Here is a 20,252-nt window from a genome sequence, read left to right on the forward strand (position 1 = left end):
TGCTAAGTAACAACATGTGAGTAGTTAATTCCTTTTACAATATTGGTATTGTAAACAGAAATTTATGATAAAAACGTAGTAATGAAAAAAAAATAGGTTACTTAATAATGTCCTGTTAATAGAGCCTAAATTGTGATCAGCAGGGTAAAACTTGGTTCAGTGAAGTGTTAGATGCTTGCTTTTCCACATTGACTTCCATTCAGGGATCCTTTTTGATTTTATTCAGAATAATACTGATAAAAATATATTTATCAATTTGAATACAGCTTGGTTCAGTCCCTGTCTTTCCTAAATACTTTGACGTACACATGCACACATGTACACACACACATGTTATAGTGGGAAAAAGTCTATGTGGTTGTGTGAAAATATCTCTTGCTTTGAGCTTTAATTTCTTAGATAAGAAAGAGTATCATCTTTAATGCTGGGTTTCCATGTAAGTAAATATTTTATTCACTGAAGTAGTAGATGCTTCTCAAAAAACTAATGTGATTACAACACGAAATAGGATCAGCAGTATAAATTAATAATCGTACTGCTTTTTGTAGAATGTGACATGACTGGTTTGGAATTTTCCTGTAGTCTAGTTTTCTGAGAAAACAGGGAATTTCAGCATCCTAATGTAAGTTGTTATTGATGTTTTCTTGAAGCATTTCACGTTCTTGAAAATAAACATAGCAAAACTAATTTTTACCAAGAATTTGTACAACTATAAGGTGATAGAGAGTATTGCTTGACTTAGGTGAATTTCACATAAAGCCAAGTTTTTAGGGCTGTTGGTGGCTTCCAGCTGAATGTGGCATTATGAAGACAGCACCAGTCTATTAGAACCTCTTAGAGAGCTTTTTCAGAGTACAGTAATCTTCCAGTGTATGCTCTATCCTACCTCCAGCTGAGGCCTGCTGTTCTTGGGGATCCCCCTTGGTATGCTCTTAGCTCTTAAAAATTGCTAGCAGTGGGAGCCGTGCTCCTGTTAGAGCTAGTGGCTAAGCCCACAGGTGCAGTTATGCTTTTATTTCCTGGATTGCATGTATACACACCCATCCACCCCCAGTTTAGGATGAGAGGAGGTAAGAACTAGTTAGGTTTGTAGTGCCAGGCTGGCTTAAATTAAATTTGCTGGCTTGGATTTCTTATTTTGGTTATCACCTTACCCCCTAGGGAGCCAGTGACTGTTATAGAAGTTGTACCAAATAAAAAATCCCTCTGGAATTGTCTCTATTAAAAGAGACACAGTTGTTGATTCTTCTTTACTCCTGCTCTTTGGTGGCAGCTTATAGTATGGGTGAGGGCACAGTGACTGGGAGCTAGCATCCTTTGACAGAACCAGATCAGCAGAAGTATTATTCCCTAGCCCTGTGCTAGGTGATACCTTGTGGGCCCAGCCATTTAAATGCAAGCCTATATCTCCAAAGCATTTTCTAATACTGTCATTGCCCAAGTAGACCTTTACTTGCCTGGTCCTAACACCCAACTACAGAAAAATTTTCTTTGCTGGATAGCAGCTCTGAGATATTTCCTGTCAGCTGAACATGGTGATGCTCTCACAAACATCATTAGAGAGGAGAGGACACAGAAGTGAGAAAGTGCGGGTGGGAAGTCCTGGTAGATAGGCCCGACTCCTGAACCTTTTGGGGACGATGACACTGTAGCGCCTGAACTTTGTAACAGAGTGGCTATAGGGAAAAATGGATTCTGTGAAGGGTTTGCTCACTTAGAATGGCTTCAGTTACTAATGGCAAGAGTCTGTTAGGTTATTGACCCCTGAATATAGACATGGATTTGGAAGGTTAAAATGCCTATGTTTGGATATAGGAGTTCTGAGCTTTTATTTAATTAATGGATCCATTAAACAAAAGCATCCTATTTTAGATGGGTTGATAGAGATTTTCTGGATTGCTTCTGAAATACAAAGTAATTATTTTTAATATAATTTAATGACCTGGTGAATGCATTAAAACATTTCATGTGGCTTAAAATTATATGGGAAGAACTGAAAGTTTTTTTTGAAGATTATTGTATTAGAAGCATTATACATCTGAAAGCATACCATTAGTGAATGTTATACTTTCTATATCATAATTATTTTTAGCATATCTCTGTTGATAATTTGTGTGTATTACTGTTGCCCATTGTCTGACCGTGTGATCTTTCAGCTAAGTCCATCCTTTGCAGATGCTTTTACTGATTCTGCTATCAGTGCTAAAGTGAATGGTGAACACAAAGAGAAGGACCTGGAGCCCTGGGATGCAGGTGAACTCACTACCAGTGAGGAACTGGAGGCTTTGGAAAATGATGTAGTAAGTAAAGTCTTTTGCTTAGTATCACACTGTGGTCATGTGATGTGGTGTGACATCATTTGGTTTTAATTTAAGTATGTTGTCATCATTGTAGTGGATATATTTAAAGCAGTAGTCTTATTATCTAAATAAAGACCTCTCCCCAGGCAATAAATACAGACAAATGTTTGTTTCGGATGCTTATGAATGATTTCCATGTTTTTAAATAAATCATAATAAGCAACTTAAAATTTAAGTTGGGAAGCATGGGAAACTGGAAATACTGGCATGTTTTGCTTTAAATGCTTTATAGAATAAGGCAGCCTAAGGAAATTAGCGTCTTGTCTCTTGACCTTACCTAGAGGTACCACTCTTGGGCTTTTTGTCTGAGGAAGTGGTACTCACTATTAAGATAACATAGTTAAGTTGCATTAGAAATAAAGCAGAAAGTAGATTTCTTGGTCTTAAAATTAAGATCATTCCCCACAGAAATCTGCTGTTTCTAAAAGCTTTTTAGTGTATATTATTTTTACTTTTCCCATAACACATCATCTCTTAATCAAATGCTTAGTAGTAAGGACTATCATTAGGATTCTATAAATTATGTTTGTAAGGTAGATAGATAGAAAGCAAAATCTCTTGCCAAAAATGAGTGTTTAGGTAGCAACATTTGAATCGGATGAAGAATCTTCCATTGAATATTGTGGAGAAGTCTTTATAACAAATCTGTTTTTAATGTTTAAGTCCAGCTGTAACACTGAAAATACATAGGCAACACATTATTCATTTTCAGACTTTAAAGAATCCGATATAATCTAATGTGGGAGGTTTTCAGGTCTCTGCTAGTGGCTAAGCCCACAGGTGCAGTTATGCTTTTATGCTTTTATTATATATAATAAATATATATATATAATATGCTTTTATTATATATAATAAATATATATATAAATATATATATATTTATACATCACCTGATAGTGAGGTGGATAAACCGTTAAGTTGCCAGAGAGCATTCTGGCAATATTTATAAAAGTTTAAAACACACCTAGAGTTGGTCTCACCTCTGAGAATTTATTTTTGTCCTGGTATATCCATAGGACATGCAAATAATGATGTGTAAGGATATTTTTTGCAACATTATCCCTGATGGTGAAAAATTGGAAACATCCTGTCCATCAGTAGGGCATGGGTTAAATAGATTTATTGTACCTCCATTCAATTGAAATACTGTATTTCCACTAAAAAGAATGGCATTCTGATATGGAAAGATATTCAAGACTTATTAAAAGACCAAGCAAGTTACATAACAAGAAGATCCTATTTGAATTAAAAAGTAGATTGCTCTAACTGATCATGTTCTTAATGAATACATAGAGCACATCTGGAATTATGCCCAAGAAGTTAATAGTGGTTAACTATTGTGGCAAGATGATAGAAATTGTTAATGTAAGATATTGATTGTACTTGAATTAAAGAAGACAAATACTTTGTCATTTTGAAAAATAAACTATTTTCTTCTAGTCTAATGGATGGGATCCCAATGATATGTTTCGATATAATGAAGAAAATTATGGTGTAGTGTCTACATACGATAGCAGTTTATCTTCATATACGTAAGTTGAAAAAATTGGCTTTTATTTTACTACATTTGTCTTTTTCATCAACTTATATTAGGATGTTGAATAAATTTTTCTGTTGGATTTTTTTGAAAATTTATTTTACTTTTTTTTAAGAGAGAGGAAGGGGGCGGGGCCAGATTTAGAGGGAGAGAGGGAATCTTAAGCGGGCTCCATGCCCAGTGTGGAGCATGACATGGTGCTTGATCTCACAGCCCTAAGATCATGACCTGAACTAAAATCAAGAGTTGGATGCTTAACTGACTGAGCCACCCAGGCGCTCCCTGTCAGATTTTAAGTTAAACAGTTACATGAAAGAATTGATTCTGTTACTACTTAAGCTGATAGATTCTCATTAAAACAGGGAATAAATGTAGTTTAGTTTACCTGTATTCTAATTTTATGCTCTAGATAAATTTTGTTTTTGTTTTAAGTTGTAAAAGCTCTTAAGTTTGCAAGTGTAGATGTTATGGGAGAAAGTCAATTTAACCAGTTTTGGAAATGTTACATTCCTCTACGGAAAAGTGAAACAAAAAAATTTCTAATTTTGATTTATACATGAGCAGATCACTGTAACTCTTTTATATTTTTATCAGTCTTTCAAACTCTAAACTCTCTTAATAGTTGATTGGGACAGATATATAAACTGTGACTTTAAAATACTCACTTTGCTTTTTTTTTTTTCCCCCTCATGTCAGGGTACCCTTAGAAAGGGATAACTCAGAAGAATTTTTAAAACGAGAAGCAAGGGCAAACCAGTTAGCAGAAGAAATTGAATCAAGTGCCCAGTACAAAGCCCGGGTGGCCCTGGAAAATGATGATAGGAGTGAAGAAGAAAAATACACAGCCGTTCAGAGAAATTCCAGTGAACGTGAGGGCCACAGCATAAACACTAGGTATTTAAAGGAAATCATGATGCAGTATTTTGGATACACAACTCAAGGTCTGTGTGAGAAGGTGTATTATTATTATTATATTTCATCTTCCTTTAATGTAGCTTAGGTAGAGAATGCAAGTGGAATTGGTTTAAGATTCATTTAAAGAAAAGATTATAGTAATTTTGGAAAATATTTTTTGAGCATCAGCTCTGTGAAGCCAAGCGTTGGAAGTACAGTGATGAGCAAGCCAAGGTGTGGAAGAGCTACTTAAAGAAAAGCGATCAGATGGGGGGATGGTGCACAGAACATAACAGCAGTTCACTAGGATTTGCTAGATTAGAGGTGTGTCCAGAGTGAGAAAGAACTAGGATGTAACCAGTGGGGTCAGAGAAAGCCTCACAGAGGAGGTGACATTTTGTGATAGGATAGTAGCACTGTCTGCTGCCCGAAGAGAAGTAAGAAAGAGGCATTCCTTGCATGATGAAAACACATGTGAAAGAACCTGGCCAACCAGGGGTGAGGCTGGTTGTTTCATATGTCTGGAATACAGGGTGATGTTGAGGGTGCAGTGGTGGTAGCTGAAAGGAATTGAGGTAGTGAAGGGTTTGTGTCCTGTTAAAGAGCACCCTGCAGGCAGGGGATGGTGTGAACGAACTCTGGGACATTTGAGAATTGGCTGAAACATGGAGACCAGTTAGTGTATTGAAATTGTTCAAGTGTGAGAACTTGGTAACCATCTAGGCCAGGGCTTGTGAGAGAAAGGTTTGAAAAGCCATGGGTGAGCCTGAGGTTTATTTGATAACTAAGTTGATTGCTATTTGTACTGGTAATGGAGATAGAAAACATAGAGCAAATTTGAGGTGAGATAAGAGTGAGCCCTTTGTTAAATTTATTGCATTTGAGGGGCTTGCAGGTCTTTCATTCATTTATTCATAAACATGTTGAGAAACATCTACTACATACCTGGTAGGGTAAGATATAAATTCTTTCTTAAAGAAGCAGCTTATAGTCTGATGATTTGAATTAAAGTGTTGTTCCGTGGGAGCTGTTGAGACTGTGGGACTGGCAGTGTGGATTTAGGATTTGTCAGCGTTGCTGATGTTGAATGAAAAAAACCAGTGAATAGCCACAAAGAGAAGAAATTCAAGAGAAAACAAAGTAGAGAAAGCCAAGGACAAAGAAAGTTTTAGGAAGTCAGACCATATTTGATAGACTCAGCCATTTAGAGGTGAAGTAGGATGAGAACGAGCACAAATCTGTTGAATTTTTTGCTTAGGAGGAGAATCTGAGAGAGAGAGGAAAGGCCAGAGGCTAGACCTCAGGGTAACATGGAAGAATTAGGGGTATTTAGGAGTGAGACATTTTGTTTTAGTGTTTAACCTTTTTATAACAAGCATTCACTTCTGCCTCAATTTTGGATTTGTTTCATTGGCCTGGTATCTGTTAGGATAAAATGATTTAGAGGATCTCTCGTTTTCAGGGAAAATAAATATATTCCTCCTGGACAAAGAAATAGAGAAGTCATATCCTGGGGAAGTGGGAGACAGAATTCACCGCGTATGGGCCAGCCTGGATCGGGCTCCATGCCATCAAGATCCACCTCTCACACTTCAGATTTCAACCCGAATTCTGGTTCAGACCAAAGAGTAGTTAATGGAGGCAAGTATTTTGACCAAATTTGTCAATGTCCTCAATCAAATATATAGTTTTCTGAATATTTAAGTTTAACGTAATTGGTAAGAGCATGCACACCTTCAGTGATTTCTGTGGAGTAGTTTTTACTTCAAAATTATTTAAAATTTGCCTTTGTGGATATCAAATTAGTAAAATTACTGTAAGTCATTGATACATGGTATTTAGTGTGATGAAATACTCATGTATTAAGTGTTAAATTTAACCAAAGAGAATTCACTTGGCCAAAAAATACTCCACATATAAAGAAATTGGAAACTTTGGGTAGGTTCTCCAATTTTAAAAATACTGGATGATAAAACTACTTAAACATAGTTAATATGGAAAATCCTAGTCTGTGTGAGACAGCGGTTAATACAGATTAATTTTCATTAACTGTGTGCACATTTATATTCTGCTTACTTCAAGAAAGGATTTGAGGTAACTTGCTACACTAGACATGACCAAGAGTCATGTGAAGAAGATGAAGAAAGAAGTGTGCTTAAAAAACAATAAAAATAACTCTTAGTTGAAGGGTGGATATTGCAGTTTAGCGTAAGTACAGTGAAAGAGACTTGCATCTTTAGTAGGAAGATACTTTTCTGCTCTACCTCTAAATCTAAGATTGAGTATACCTCATAGGTCATGGATCTTTTATGTGAGTCAGGAATACTGGACAGCAGTACTATAGGCAATATGGAAATAGCCGTACTGTGTTCCCTAACCTAGGGAACAAAGTGGACATTCAGTTGAAGATATTTAGGTTGAGAAAGTTAGAAAAGGAGAGAACATTAAGTTTCCAATTTCAGTTGTTCCTGTTGAGTCTTTCTCCAGAATTCCTCTCCAAATGAACACTCTTGAGTATTTTCTGTACTTAGTATTGTGGGTGACATTTCTTTGCTCACTGGGTAAAGAATTTTAGTTCATGAACAGAATTTTCAAGTAAAAAACCTGAAGGGGGCTGGGAAATGTATGATACTCAAGTGTGTGGAACCCTATGGAGAGGAGACCTGGACTGTTTCCTAAGATTAAGGTAAGTGATACGTAATGTTACACATTAGCTATATCTTGACCTGTGCATATCCATCAGTGTCAATTTATTTGGTGATGACTGCTCTATAGTTGGCATTGTTTATTAAGCAGTCACTTAAATAAGTGTTTGTGTAAATTATTTAGCAGGTCCCCCCTCTTTTTCTAATTTGATAACATTAAAATGTTTTTTGAAAAGGCAATGAATATTAACCTTTGTCACTCCTGTGACTCTAAAAAATAGAAATAATGTTTTATTTCTACTAAATGGACTTGCTTAATCAGATTTAAACTAAATTTTACCTTCAAGTACAAACTAGATGAAAATCACAGATGGTTATATAAAAACCAGCATTTTTAATGGGATATAATAGCTGCTGCTTATTTTCATGTTTCAAAAGCTAAAACTAATATAGTAAGTAATCTTATTCCTGAGTTTTGTGATTTATTGTGTGAAATTACCTAGTTTATGTTATACTCCTTTTAATAATTGGTTATTGAGAAACAGTAACAGAAGCAGGATTAATAGGCAAAGTCTTAACTGTCTTCTTCAATAGTATGTGTAGATCCTAATTAACCCTTTGGGAACGTTTGTTCATTTAAACAGACTTAATTTTAAGGAGGTTAAAGTAAAATGTGAATTTATGTCAGTTAAGTTATGCTAAAACTTATCACAAATCAAATGACTGTCCTCAAAGGGTTAAAATGTACAAGAAATCATTTTTGTCATTTTACTTTTTTTTCTGTTTACTTTTTTCCCTCATTTTTTTCTTTAGTTTTTATACTTTCCTTCATATCATTTGTTCTGTCAGGTGTTCCCTGGCCATCGCCTTGCCCATCTCCTTCCTCTCGCCCACCTTCTCGCTACCAGTCAGGTCCCAACTCTCTTCCACCTCGGGCAGCCACCCCTACACGGCCGCCCTCCAGGCCCCCCTCGCGGCCATCCAGACCCCCGTCTCACCCCTCTGCTCATGGTTCTCCAGCTCCTGTCTCTACTATGCCTAAACGCATGTCTTCAGAAGGTACAATACCACAATTTGTTCATGTTTTTGTTTGTCTTTGTTTAACTCCTATGTGAGTTTATAATTACAAAATAGTTTCCTCTTCATTATTTAATAACCTATAATTTCCGTGTTTTAACTTTAGTTTATTAAAACTATTTCTATTAACCTTTTGTTCATTAGAGAGAAATTTGATAAATGCTGTGTGAAGCTATGAACTATCCTGGATTTTAAGGATGGGGGTTTATCTCTGCCTGGTGATAATGATGCTCCTTTACAGCCCCAGAAGGTCTGCCCCAGGTTTTTGTCCCTCTCAATATACCGTATAAACAGTGGTTAATGAGAAACAATGAACTTTCTTCACCCAGTATTGGACTTACTGTAGAACCTATCATTTTATAGCTCCTTGGCCAAGGTACTAGTGAACCTACCTGTTGGCCAAAGGCAGTAATGGTGATTTAGGGGTCCTTTTTGAGAGGGACATTCCATGTAGCTGCCTTTGTGTCTGTACCTGCTCTTAGATTATAAAACTGAGATTGGTTTTATGTTTGGGGAATTTAAGAAAATTAGCTTTGTAATATTTTCTAGTGAAGGTCTAATCTGTAAGAAGTCCTTGATCTAAGATAAAATATTCTTTTTTTTTTTTTTAAAGATTTTATTTATTTACCCAACAGAGAGAGACACAGTGAGAAAAGGGAACACAAGCAGAGGGAGTGGGAGAGGGAGAAGCAGGTCCCCCGCCGAGCAGGGAGCCAGATGTGGGGCTCGATCCCAAGACCCTGGGATCATGACCTGAGTCGAAGGCAGACGCTTAACGACAGCCACCCAGGAGCCCCTAAGATAAAATATTCTTAATAAAAACCATTTGCCCTTGTCAAAAAAAAAAAAAATCCTCTATTTTTCATGCAATGTTTGGTGCTAAATCCACTGTTGCTACCTATCGAATATATACTGTAGAAAGGTTACATTTTAATATAAATGCAGTGCATATGTTAAAAACCTATTTTCTGGATGTCAGGTACTTTTGATATTATTTCAGAGTATTTGTGTTAACGTGTTAATCTGATTTGTTCATTAAAATTGTAGTTGATAGAATTTACGCTGAGACTAATAAGAGTTTCCTGGCATAAGGTGCTTCCCTGGAGAAAACTATGTTGGCTACTTTTTTTTTTTTTTTAATTTTTTTTATTTATTTGACAGAGAGACACAGCCAGAGATGGAACACAGTGGGGGTGGGAGTGGGAGAGGGAGAAGCAGGCAGGGAGCCCGATGTGTGGGGCTCAATCCCAGGACCCTGGGATTATGACCTCAGCCGACTGAGCCACCCAGGCGCCCCTGCTGGCTACTTTTTAATAAACTGTTGCCATCCAGGCAGGAGGGAGGTCATAGGATCCTGACTAAAGTGGCTAAGCTTGAACAGCATGTTGCACTGATTTTCAAGGTGACTTCCTTGCTAGAAAGTGCTTGTAATGGTGGCCACTAAGTGAAAAGTTAAAATCTCTTGTGGTATTTGTTGTGGTGCATTGTTTGAGTAAAGCAGGACTCATTAGTGAGTATGAACGTCTTCACTATAGTAAATTGTAGACTGCTTGTGGAGGGACTATTCATGTAGAAGTAGACCTTCTACATATTCAGAGCTGCTACATTATCCAATTTTTTTTAAACTAATTTAAATTAAAATGTCTTCCAGTCATGCAGTTAGGTGACACTGAAGCATTTTTCAAGTGTGAACTTCAAACATAGAACTATTAAATACAGTGGTTTTCTGTGTTTAATATGGGAGCGTACTTTGTATTTTATGTATTAACAAAAAATGAATTTTTTTTTTTCCAAGTTAGAGTTTGATTTCATTGAGCTATGCCAACCAGCTTTCTTGGTCTTTTTCTCTAAATAGGTATAAAAAATTTATATGATGTGCATATACCTAATTCTTAAATTATTTTTTTATATAAATCACCTCTCCAGTTGAAAACTATAATACATAACGTTAATATTTCTTTTTAATATTGTGTTCATGATTAAATTTCTACTGATGGTACAAATTTATTTGACATTCTTAAGATTTTGACAGGAAGGTGAGGGTGAGGATGAGTTTTGCTGAGTATTAGCACTGTCTGGCTTTTCTACTGAGAGCCATTCTGTCCACTGATTTCACCTGATTGTTTTGTTCAAATGCAGAGTAGACTTCTTTAGAAATAGAAGTCACTAATGGGGTGACAGAATTAATGATCTAGAATTTTTGACCATTCATATACTGCAAATTTATTCTTCAAATGCCAGTTATTTTAGTCTTTCAGGTCATGCCTTTCAGCTCATAGCCTGTTCAGTCTGAGAAACTGCTTACACATGAAGACTGTTTTAAGGCATGGGTTGTAAAATTTATTGTCATGTTTCAGTAGTATAAAAGTACATAGGGATTAATAGTCTTTTTGTTTCAAAATCTTTTTTTCTAATTTTAGAAAGTTTGAGGGAAAAAGCTAAAAGTATGTGGTAAAATAAGACTTATCATGTAACTGTAATTTCTATTAATATTTTATTATGTTTATATGCCCATAAGTAATGGATATAGATTAAACAAATCAATAAAAATCTTTGGAGAGTTACAATATGTTTGATTTCTTAACACCAACTTCATCCCTCCTTTAAAAAAACAGGGAAATAATATAAAATTTATTTATAAAACCTTGTGGCATTCCACAAAATAATTCTGAAAGAATATGGCCCAAAATACGGTTTTTTGGTTTTGTTCTTTCTTTTATAACCAAGAAGAAACTAGAGAGAGAGCAACAGAGAGAGTGAGTGTGTGTGTGTATGTATGTATGTATGTGTGAATAGGGTTTATGTATTTAGCAGAAAAGTTGTACTGATGGACGTTGTAGCATTTATGTGATGTTCACTCTTCCTTTCTTAGGGCCTCCAAGGATGTCCCCAAAGGCCCAGCGACACCCTCGAAATCACAGAGTTTCTGCTGGGAGGGGTTCCATTTCCAGTGGCCTAGAATTTGTGTCCCATACCCCACCAAGTGAAGCAGCTGCTCCTCCAGCAGCAAGAACTAGTCCTGCGGGGGGCACATGGTCATCAGTGGTCAGCGGGGGTAGGTAACACTTGGCTTGGATCATAATGACAGTGTTCATTTTGTAACTCTGCTGCATGTGAAAAGGGCTGAGCTTAAGCTTTGTTTGAAGAATAATAAGTGTATATCTTAAAATTAGCGGAGTAACCAGGAATTGGGAAAGCTGTATTTTTATTCTGGCTTCCACCGCATACTCAACGTATGTTAGAGCAAACCATGTGATTATTCTGAATTTCAGTTTTCTCAATGGATTAGAGTAATTTTTGCTCTTCTACTTTATGGACTTGTGATAAGATGCATATGAGGTTCATAAGTTAGGAATGTATTTCATAGTTTTATAAAGTACCACTCAAATACAAAACAAATACAGTATGTAACATCATTTTGACAGACTGTATTTCCTGTCTTCTTTGCAATTTTGTTTTTGGATTCATTCTACAAACGTTTATTTGGGGCTTACAGTGCTGTGTATTTCTGTAGCATCTGTATATGGCACTAATTCCTGATTGTATTTTCCTTATAAGGAATATAAAAAACATACATGACGGACCCAAGTTTTATCTGTGATTAGCCCAAGGAATGTGCTGATAGCAGCTATAAAAGTATAAAAGATACATAAAAAGACTAACTGTAAGCTTAGTCCAAAACTGCTTTTGCTATTTAATGTTTTGCTTCCATGATAACTGGAGAGTTAGAACATGCCGTGATTGTGGTTTTTTATTCATAATCTGTCTTAATCAGCACATAGATTTTTAAGAGGGAAAAGATCTTTAACCTTAAAAATATACCCAACTCTATTAAATTTAGTCGATATACATTGCTTAGCATCATGAATGTATAATTTTATGGTAAATTCCTTTGTATGTTCTGTTTGGTCCTCCAGGAAGACCAAAGGAAATTAGATACTAGAAATTAGATATTAGGTATTGGAAATAATTCACTTAGCAAGAAAATAGAATTTCTAAAAATCTTTATTTCTTCAGTTGTACCATTCATCATTTGACATTACTCAGAGAATCTGGAAGTGAATTTTGAGAGTAACAACATAATTATAGAAGTGAAACAATAAAAACTTATTAGAAATACACACAGAATGGTGTTATAATTTCACTTTTTTATACTAATTATAAAAATGACAGTTGTTGGATAGTTTCCTTCCGTGACCCTATGACTTAAAAAAGTAAAAGAACCACTAAATTGAAGCAAAAGAACCATTTTCTCTAAACCTTTGAATCTGAGTTCTACAAATAGGTTTAATGGACTAAGAAACCTATTAGTTGTTTACTTGAGGGCAGGTGGAACAGGAACCCTGGTGGATTATCTTCTGCTTTTGGCTAAATTGGTTCTCCGATTTTCTTAGTTATTGTAAAGTGCCTCTTGAGGTGGCTAGAAAGAACATACAGGATTGGCTGCAAGCTGCCAAACGGTGTTTGAGTTTATTATTTGAAGGAGGAACAGATAAGCCTGTTTCTTTGGGATCTACCACCCCACTATTAAAGAAACATCTCACTTCTTAGTGGAGAATGTTGCTGTCTTCATCTTAAAAAGTGGGGTTAATCCTGTCTTAAAATCCAGTTTCTAATTTCATTTAAAGGTACTGCCTTTTAGAATTAATCTGTTTAGTTACAAAGAAAAACTACAGCTGTACTTAGATATTAGTAATTATTGTCATTTTTCAGGTATTTGTGTTTTCAGTCACCACCACTATTCCCTAAGACTTTTGAAAAGGAAACAGGGTGATGGGATAAAGAATAATTGGGATGGTCATTGACTAGGACTATTTTACCTAAATTTTCTAAGAAGCCTCTTTGAGGAAGTGACATTTGAGCTGAGAATGTAATGGATAATTTTTCTCTTTCTTGTAGTTCCAAGATTATCCCCTAAAACTCACAGACCCAGGTCTCCCAGACAGAACAGTATTGGAAATACTCCGGGTGGACCAGTTCTTGCTTCTCCTCAGGCCGGTATTATTCCAGCTGAAGCTGTTGCTATGCCTGTTCCAGCTGCATCTCCTACGCCTGCCAGTCCTGCATCCAACAGAGCTGTTACCCCATCTATTGAGGGTATGTAAGAGAGGGCTTCCAGCTCCATGTCATTTGTGAAATTGAATGACAAATGCTATGTTTATTCATAGTTATGTATTTGAGTATATACTTAAAATTTTATGTAAATGAAGTTGTTTAATACTACTAATTTCATATATGCTATTCTTGAATGTTTGTTGTTATGAGGGTTAACATTCCTAGGTAGTAAATATCAATATAAATAAAGTTGTTGGTGTTTCATTTATCTGCAAAGGAGAAAGCTTCTGGTTGAATGGAATTTTATTTTCCAAAAACCATAGGAAATAAAAGTTGTTGACTACTTTCCCATTTTACTTTATTATTATTTTTTTAAATATGTATTTTTTTTTAGCTAAGGATTCCAGGCTTCAAGATCAGAGGCAGAACTCTCCTGCAGGAAATAAAGAAAATATGAAGCCCAGTGAGACATCACCTAGCTTCTCAAAGACTGAAAATAAAGGTTAGAGTGTTAAAAAGTCTTTCAGTATAATTGTGGAAATAGGAAGGAGATGTCTAAACTCATGCCCAGTACAGATTGTTTTTGGTCAATACTTTTTCTTAGGATTGTGCACTTTTAAATGCATAATTTGACAGATGTCAAAATCTGTAATTAATATATTGAATAAAAGCTTATTTTCATTTTAAGTTAATTTTAAGTTAAAGATTTACAATAAGTTGATATTTAACAGTTTGTAATTTTATAGGTATATCACCAATTGTTTCTGAACATAGAAAGCAAATTGATGACTTAAAGAAGTTTAAGAATGATTTTAGGGTAAGTGTTGTTATTGATTGAATTAGAATTTTAAAAATGAATGTTAAACATTAAGAATTTTTATATCCTTCATTTACAAAAATGCATTATATGCATACCCAGAAACATTGAACCACGTCTGTAGAAAGCTAAGCATTCTTAAAGTTGTCTCTGTGCTTTTAAATTACTTATTTATTTTATTTCCCTTTTTTAGAGAGAGAGCTTGGGGGGTGGAGGGAATAAAGGGAGGAGAGAGAGACTCTCGAGCCAACTCTGGGCTGAGCGCAGAACCTGACACAGGGCTCGATCTCACCACCCTGAGATCAGGACCTGAGCCGAACCGAGAGTCAGTTGCTGTACCGGCTGAGCCGCCCAGGTGCCCCTGCCTGTGCTTTTAAGTAGGTAACTAAAATCAGGAGCTTTGAGAACTGTACAGATAACAAATGAAAGAGAATATAATTTTGACATTCAAAGCCAGTCATAACATGTTATTATTTGATGCTTATTTGATTACTGTATTCAGTGAAGAGTAGAGCAAAGCCGGGGCATTAATTATCCTGATGGGGCTAGTGGAAGATGTAATGGACCCTGGTGTTCTGAGGTAGTTGCAGATTTACCCTTTGTTCACAAACGTATTGTGGTAGAAATTGGTCTTTAATACCATTTCTCTGCCTTAAGTAAGACTTGCTGAACGTACTCTGATCTCTTTTGGATGAACATTGCATTCTTTCACAGTGTTTAATACACTTTGTATATCAAGTAATTTTGGGACCACTCAAGAAGTCATCCTGAAACTTAGTTTCTTAGAGGAAAAGATTGGATTATCAGCCTTTGGAAAAAACAACTGACTTAAGAGATGAATCAGTCAAAGGCAAAAGACAGCCTTTTCCTAGTCTGTGTTAGCTTCCTAAAAATTAATAATTTTTTGCTGATATCTTCATATTTATTAGCACCATTCAAAATATTACATATCATATTTTATCACAGTTCTATCTATTCAGCTTTAATGCTGTTAGTGGTTGTGAATTTAAATTTTAATTTTTTAAGCCATAGCTAATCCATGGACATGATACGGAGAATTATTTTTATTTTTTTTAAAGATTTTATTTATTTGACAGAGAGACACACAGCAAGAGAGGGAACACAAGCAGGGGGAGTGGGAGAGGGAGAAGCAGGCTTCCCGCTAAACAAGGAGCCCAGTGCGGGGCTCAATCCCAGGACCCTGGGATCATGAACTGAGCCGAAGGCAGACGCTTAATGACTGAGCCACCCAGGCACCCCGATTACGGAGAATTATGACTGAATGCCCAGATATCAAGCTTAACATGTCATGCACTCCAACACAGTTGAAGCCCTCCTGTGTACTTGGTCTCTTCAGCTGCATCCACCTGCCAGAGAGAAGGACTTTTTTCCTGTGCAGTTCTTTACATTGCATCTGAATAGATTCCTAAGGAATAAGTGATATTTTGCATAATCTTCCATTTGATGTAAGTGAGCTTATGCTATAGGTATTGCCTATTTCCTTTTATTCTCTCAGCATTACTTTTTACAGTCAAGCATTCAGTCCTTACTTACATTGAATTTATTATGAAGGAAAGAAAAATTTTTATTTAGAAGCATATGAGTAGTAGTTTTCTTGTAACAGTCTTATTGACATATAATTTACATGTCATACATTTTAGCCATACAAAGTGTACAATTCAGTGGCTTTTAGTATATTCACAGAATTGTACAGTCATTATCACAGTCAATTTTAGAACATTTTCTTCACCCCCAAAAGAAACCCCATACTCCTTAGCAGTCACTCCTCTTTTGCTTTCAAACACCTCCCCCTCACCCCTTTCCCTAGTTCTTAAACAGTCTGCTTTCTTTATATACAGTTGCCTATTCTGGACATTTCATATGAATGGAATCCTCATATGAGGCCTTTTGTGTCTAGCTTCTTTCACTTAGCATAATGTTTTCAGAGTTGATCCATGTTGGAGCATCTATCATTACTTTTTTTTTTTTTAAAGATTATTTGAGAGCATGAGAGTGTGTGTGCGAGCAGGGGGCAAGGGGCAGAGGGAGAGGGAGGGAGAATCTCAAGCAGACTCCCTGCTGAGCAGGGAGCCCATTGTGGGACTTGATCCCACAACCCTGAGATCAGAACTTGAGCTGAAACCAAGAGTTGGTCACCTAACCCAACTGCACCACCCAGGTGCCCCAGTACTTCATTGCTTTTTAATAATATTCCATTTTATGCATAGACCACATTTTATTTATCCATCAGTTGATGTCTCTTTGAGTTACTCACACTTTTTGACTATTATGAATAATGCTGCTATGAATATTAGTGTAGTTTTTGTTGTGAACATATATATTCATTTCTCTTGGGTGTATATATGTAAGAGTAGAATTTCTGGGTCCTGTGGTAACTCTGTCTTTAACCTTTTGAGGAAAATTTCCAGACTGTTTGCCAAAGCAACTTCAGTATTATATATTTCTACCACCAGCATTTAAGGATTTCTGTTTCTCCACATCCTTACCAACACTTGTTATTGTCTTTTTTATTATAGGCATCCTTGTGGTATCTCATTGTGGTTTTGATTTGCATTTCTCTGTTGGCTAACGATGTTGGGCATCGTTTTATGTGTTCATTAGCCATTTGTAAATCTTTTTTAGAGAAATGTCTGTTCAGATCCTTTGCCCATTTTAAAATCTGAGTTGTCTTACTGACTTTATTCTGTGTACAAGTGTCACATGTGATACATGGTTTGCAGTTTTTTTTCTACCATTCTATCGGTTGTCTTTTCACTTTCTGGATGTTGGCCCTTAAAGGACAAAAATTTTTTATTTTATTAAAGTCCACTTTATCTCTTTTTTGTTGCTTGTGCTTTTGGTGTCATATCTCAGAAACCATTGCTTAATCCATAGTCATAAAGATTTACTCTTATTTTCCTCTAAGAGTTTTCATTTAGGGCTATGATCCATTTTGAGTAATTGTTTTATATAGTGTGAGGGTAGATTTATTCTTTCGCTTGTTGCTCTTACTGTCCCAGCACCTTCTCTTTAAAAGATACTGAATTGGGGGCGCCTGGGTGGCTCAGTTGGTTGGTTGTCAGGTTCTTGGTTTTGGTTCGGATTGTGATCTCTGCGTCATAGGATTGAGCCCTGTGTCGGGCTCTGCACTCAGCGTGGAGTCTACTTGGGATTCTGTCTCTGTCCTTCCCCCAGCTTGTGCTTGCACTCTCTCTCTCTTTCTCTCTAAAATAAGTAAATAAAATCTTAAAAAAAAAAGATACTGAATTGAATAATCTTTGCACTCTTGTGGAAACTCCATTACTGGACTCTGAATTTTCCTCCATACATCTGTATGTCTCTTCTTATGTCAGCAACACACTATCTCAATTAGAATTAGTGTTTTTGTTTTGTTTTTTAAGGTGGGGGGAGGGGCAGAGGGAGGGGAGAGAGAGAGAGAGAGAGAGAGAGAGTCTTAAGCAGGTTCCATGCAGAGCGTGGATCCCAACACAGGGCTCAGTCTCACAACCCTGAAATCATGACCTGAGCTGAAATCAAAAGTCGGGCGCTTAACTGACTGAGCCACCCAGGTGCCAATAGAGTTAGTGTATTTTTAAAAAGCCTCATAACTTCATTTAGTAGAAAACATTTTGGTTCTCATATTATCAGTTCACAACTTTCTGTAAATCTTCTTTAACACTTGACTCTTAAAGTCCAAGTGCTTGTAGGATTAGAACTCTACCTCTGGGGCGCCTGGGTGGCTCAGTCGTTAAGCGTCTGCCTTCGGCTCAGGTCATGATCCCAGGGTCCTTGGATCGAGCCCCGCATCAGGCTCCCCACTCCGCTGGAAGCCTCCTTCTCCCTCTCCCACTCCCCCTGCTTGTGTTCCCTCTCTCGCTGTGTCTCTCTCTGTCAAATAAATAAAATCTTTAAAAAAAAAAAAAAAAAAAAGAACTCTACCTCTTTAGGAATTCTAATCTTACTACTATTGGGAGCCTGAATAATTGAATGTATTATTAAGTCTCCTACAAGTAACTTTCTGGTCCATAAGTGAGTACTGGAAAGCAAGGAAATGGTATTAAAAAATGTTTGAGGGTGAGCTTTATACTTCACTGAAGGTAAAATAATGTTAGTAGTTTACATATACTGAATATTTCCTGTGTACCCTATACTGTCCTAAGTGCTTATGTGATAAATCTTTTTATTGTCCTAACATCCCTCTGAAGAGGCTCTGTTATTATTTCCAGTGTGTATATTAGGAAACTGAGGTAAAGACAAATAATTTGCCGAGAATCACATGGCTAGTAGAAGGCCTGGCCATCTGTGTGTTTAGGTTTTTAGTACTGTTTTGGATAGTACCTAATGCATAGGCTATACTGCCACTGTTGAGTGAATGAATCCTCAGAGCCATCCTCATGATATGCATATGGCCTTAAACTATGGTGATTCACAGAGATCTCTGGTCTTTCATTGAGACAGAGATAGGAGTACTCTGTGGTTATATCTTTTTATTTTCCTTGACAGCCATCTGCAGGATCTAATACAGCTATGTGCACATTGCTGATAGTTTTATTTGTATAAGAATTGCTAGTAATTTGATCTGTTACAGATTAACAGTATGGGGTTTGGAGGTAAGTAGACTGTCTGGTTTGAATCTTCCCTTTACAAATACCATATGTATAACATTGAAGTATGTTACGTACTTCTCCCAAGCTGAAATGGGATTATTGTAGAACCAGTTTCAGTGTTCTTATGAGAATTAAGTGAGATACTACTATAAAGTGTTTAATATAGTACACGACACATATAGTGTGTATTCAATAAATATTCTTATTACCAAAAAACAACATACCCCAGTTTTTTACTGACAATCAGTATTTTCTTGTTCTGTAAGTCACATAAGAATTTCAGTTTTCCCATTAAATATCCATACTACCCAAAGCAACCTAGAGATTCAGTGTAGTCCCTATCAAAATTGCAATGGCTTTTTTCACAGAAAGAGAACCAACAATCCTAAAAAGTTTGTGTTAACTACAGTAGCCTTCAAATAGTCAAAGCTATCTTGAGAAAGAAGAGGAAATCTGGGAGGCATCATGCTCCCTGATTTCAAACTATATATAAAGCTCCAGTAATAAAGTATGTTCTTGGCATAAAAACAGACACATAGGTCAATTATACAAAATAGAGAGCCCAGAAATAAACCCATGCACATATAGTCAATTAATTTACAACAAAGGAGCCAAGAATGTAGAATGGGCAAGGGAGGGGCGCCTGAGTGGCTCAGTCGATTAAGCATCCGACTCTTGATTTCATCTCAGGTCATGATCCTTGGGGTCCTGGGATCGAGCCCCACGTTGGGCTCCACACTCAGCATGGAGTCTGCTTCTCCTTCTGCTCCTCTCCCCACTTGTGCACTCTCTCGCTCTCTCTCAAATAAAATCTTAAAAAAGAAAAAAAGAAGAATGGGGGAAGGGACAGTCTCATCATTAAATGGTGTTGGGAAAACTGGAAACCACATTTAAAAAGAATAAAGCTGGGGCATCTAGGTGGCTCAGTTGGTTAAGCATCTGACTCTTGATTCCAGCTCAGGTCATGATCTCAAGGTCAGGAGATAGAGCACTGCATCAGCTCCACACTCAGTGCAGAGTCTGTTTGGGATTCTCTCTCTCCCTCTCCCCCTTCCCCCACTCACGTGTGCCCTCTCTCTCCTTCTCTCTCTAAAATCAATTAAAAAAAAGAATGAAACTGGACCATCTTACACTCTACATAAAAATTAACTCAAAATGGAATAAAGACTTGAACAAAAACTCCTAGAAGGAAACATAGGCAGTAAGCTCCTTGACGTTGGCAGTGATTGGCAGTGATTTTTTTTTTTTTATTTAACATCA

At 36.5% G+C, this 20,252-nt stretch overlaps 1 protein-coding gene across 8 annotated transcripts in view; it reads left to right on the plus strand.

Annotated features, from left to right (window-relative positions):
• ATXN2 (ataxin 2) overlaps positions 1–20,252 on the plus strand; it is a 123,511-nt gene that overhangs the window by 58,111 nt on the left and 45,148 nt on the right. For 4 of the 8 annotated variants that reach the window (XM_073881122.1, XM_073881120.1, XM_073881123.1 and 1 more), the window contains exons 6-14: positions 2,176–2,300; positions 3,801–3,892; positions 4,594–4,791; positions 6,254–6,432; positions 8,250–8,495; positions 11,386–11,568; positions 13,413–13,610; positions 13,963–14,070; positions 14,315–14,385. In XM_073881122.1, the coding sequence (XP_073737223.1) occupies positions 2,176–2,300; positions 3,801–3,892; positions 4,594–4,791; positions 6,254–6,432; positions 8,250–8,495; positions 11,386–11,568; positions 13,413–13,610; positions 13,963–14,070; positions 14,315–14,385 (1,400 nt within the window). The remainder of the gene's footprint in view (positions 1–2,175; positions 2,301–3,800; positions 3,893–4,593; positions 4,792–6,253; positions 6,433–8,249; positions 8,496–11,385; positions 11,569–13,412; positions 13,611–13,962; positions 14,071–14,314; positions 14,386–20,252) is intronic. The other 4 variants (XM_025889733.2, XM_025889734.2, XM_025889736.2 and 1 more) reach the window with 2 other exon arrangements.

The sequence above is a fragment of the Callorhinus ursinus genome, unplaced genomic scaffold (assembly GCF_003265705.2).
Source record: "Callorhinus ursinus isolate GAN/ISIS: 27379988/994484 unplaced genomic scaffold, GSC_fseal_2.0 scaffold41, whole genome shotgun sequence".
Lineage (NCBI taxonomy): Eukaryota > Metazoa > Chordata > Mammalia > Carnivora > Otariidae > Callorhinus > Callorhinus ursinus.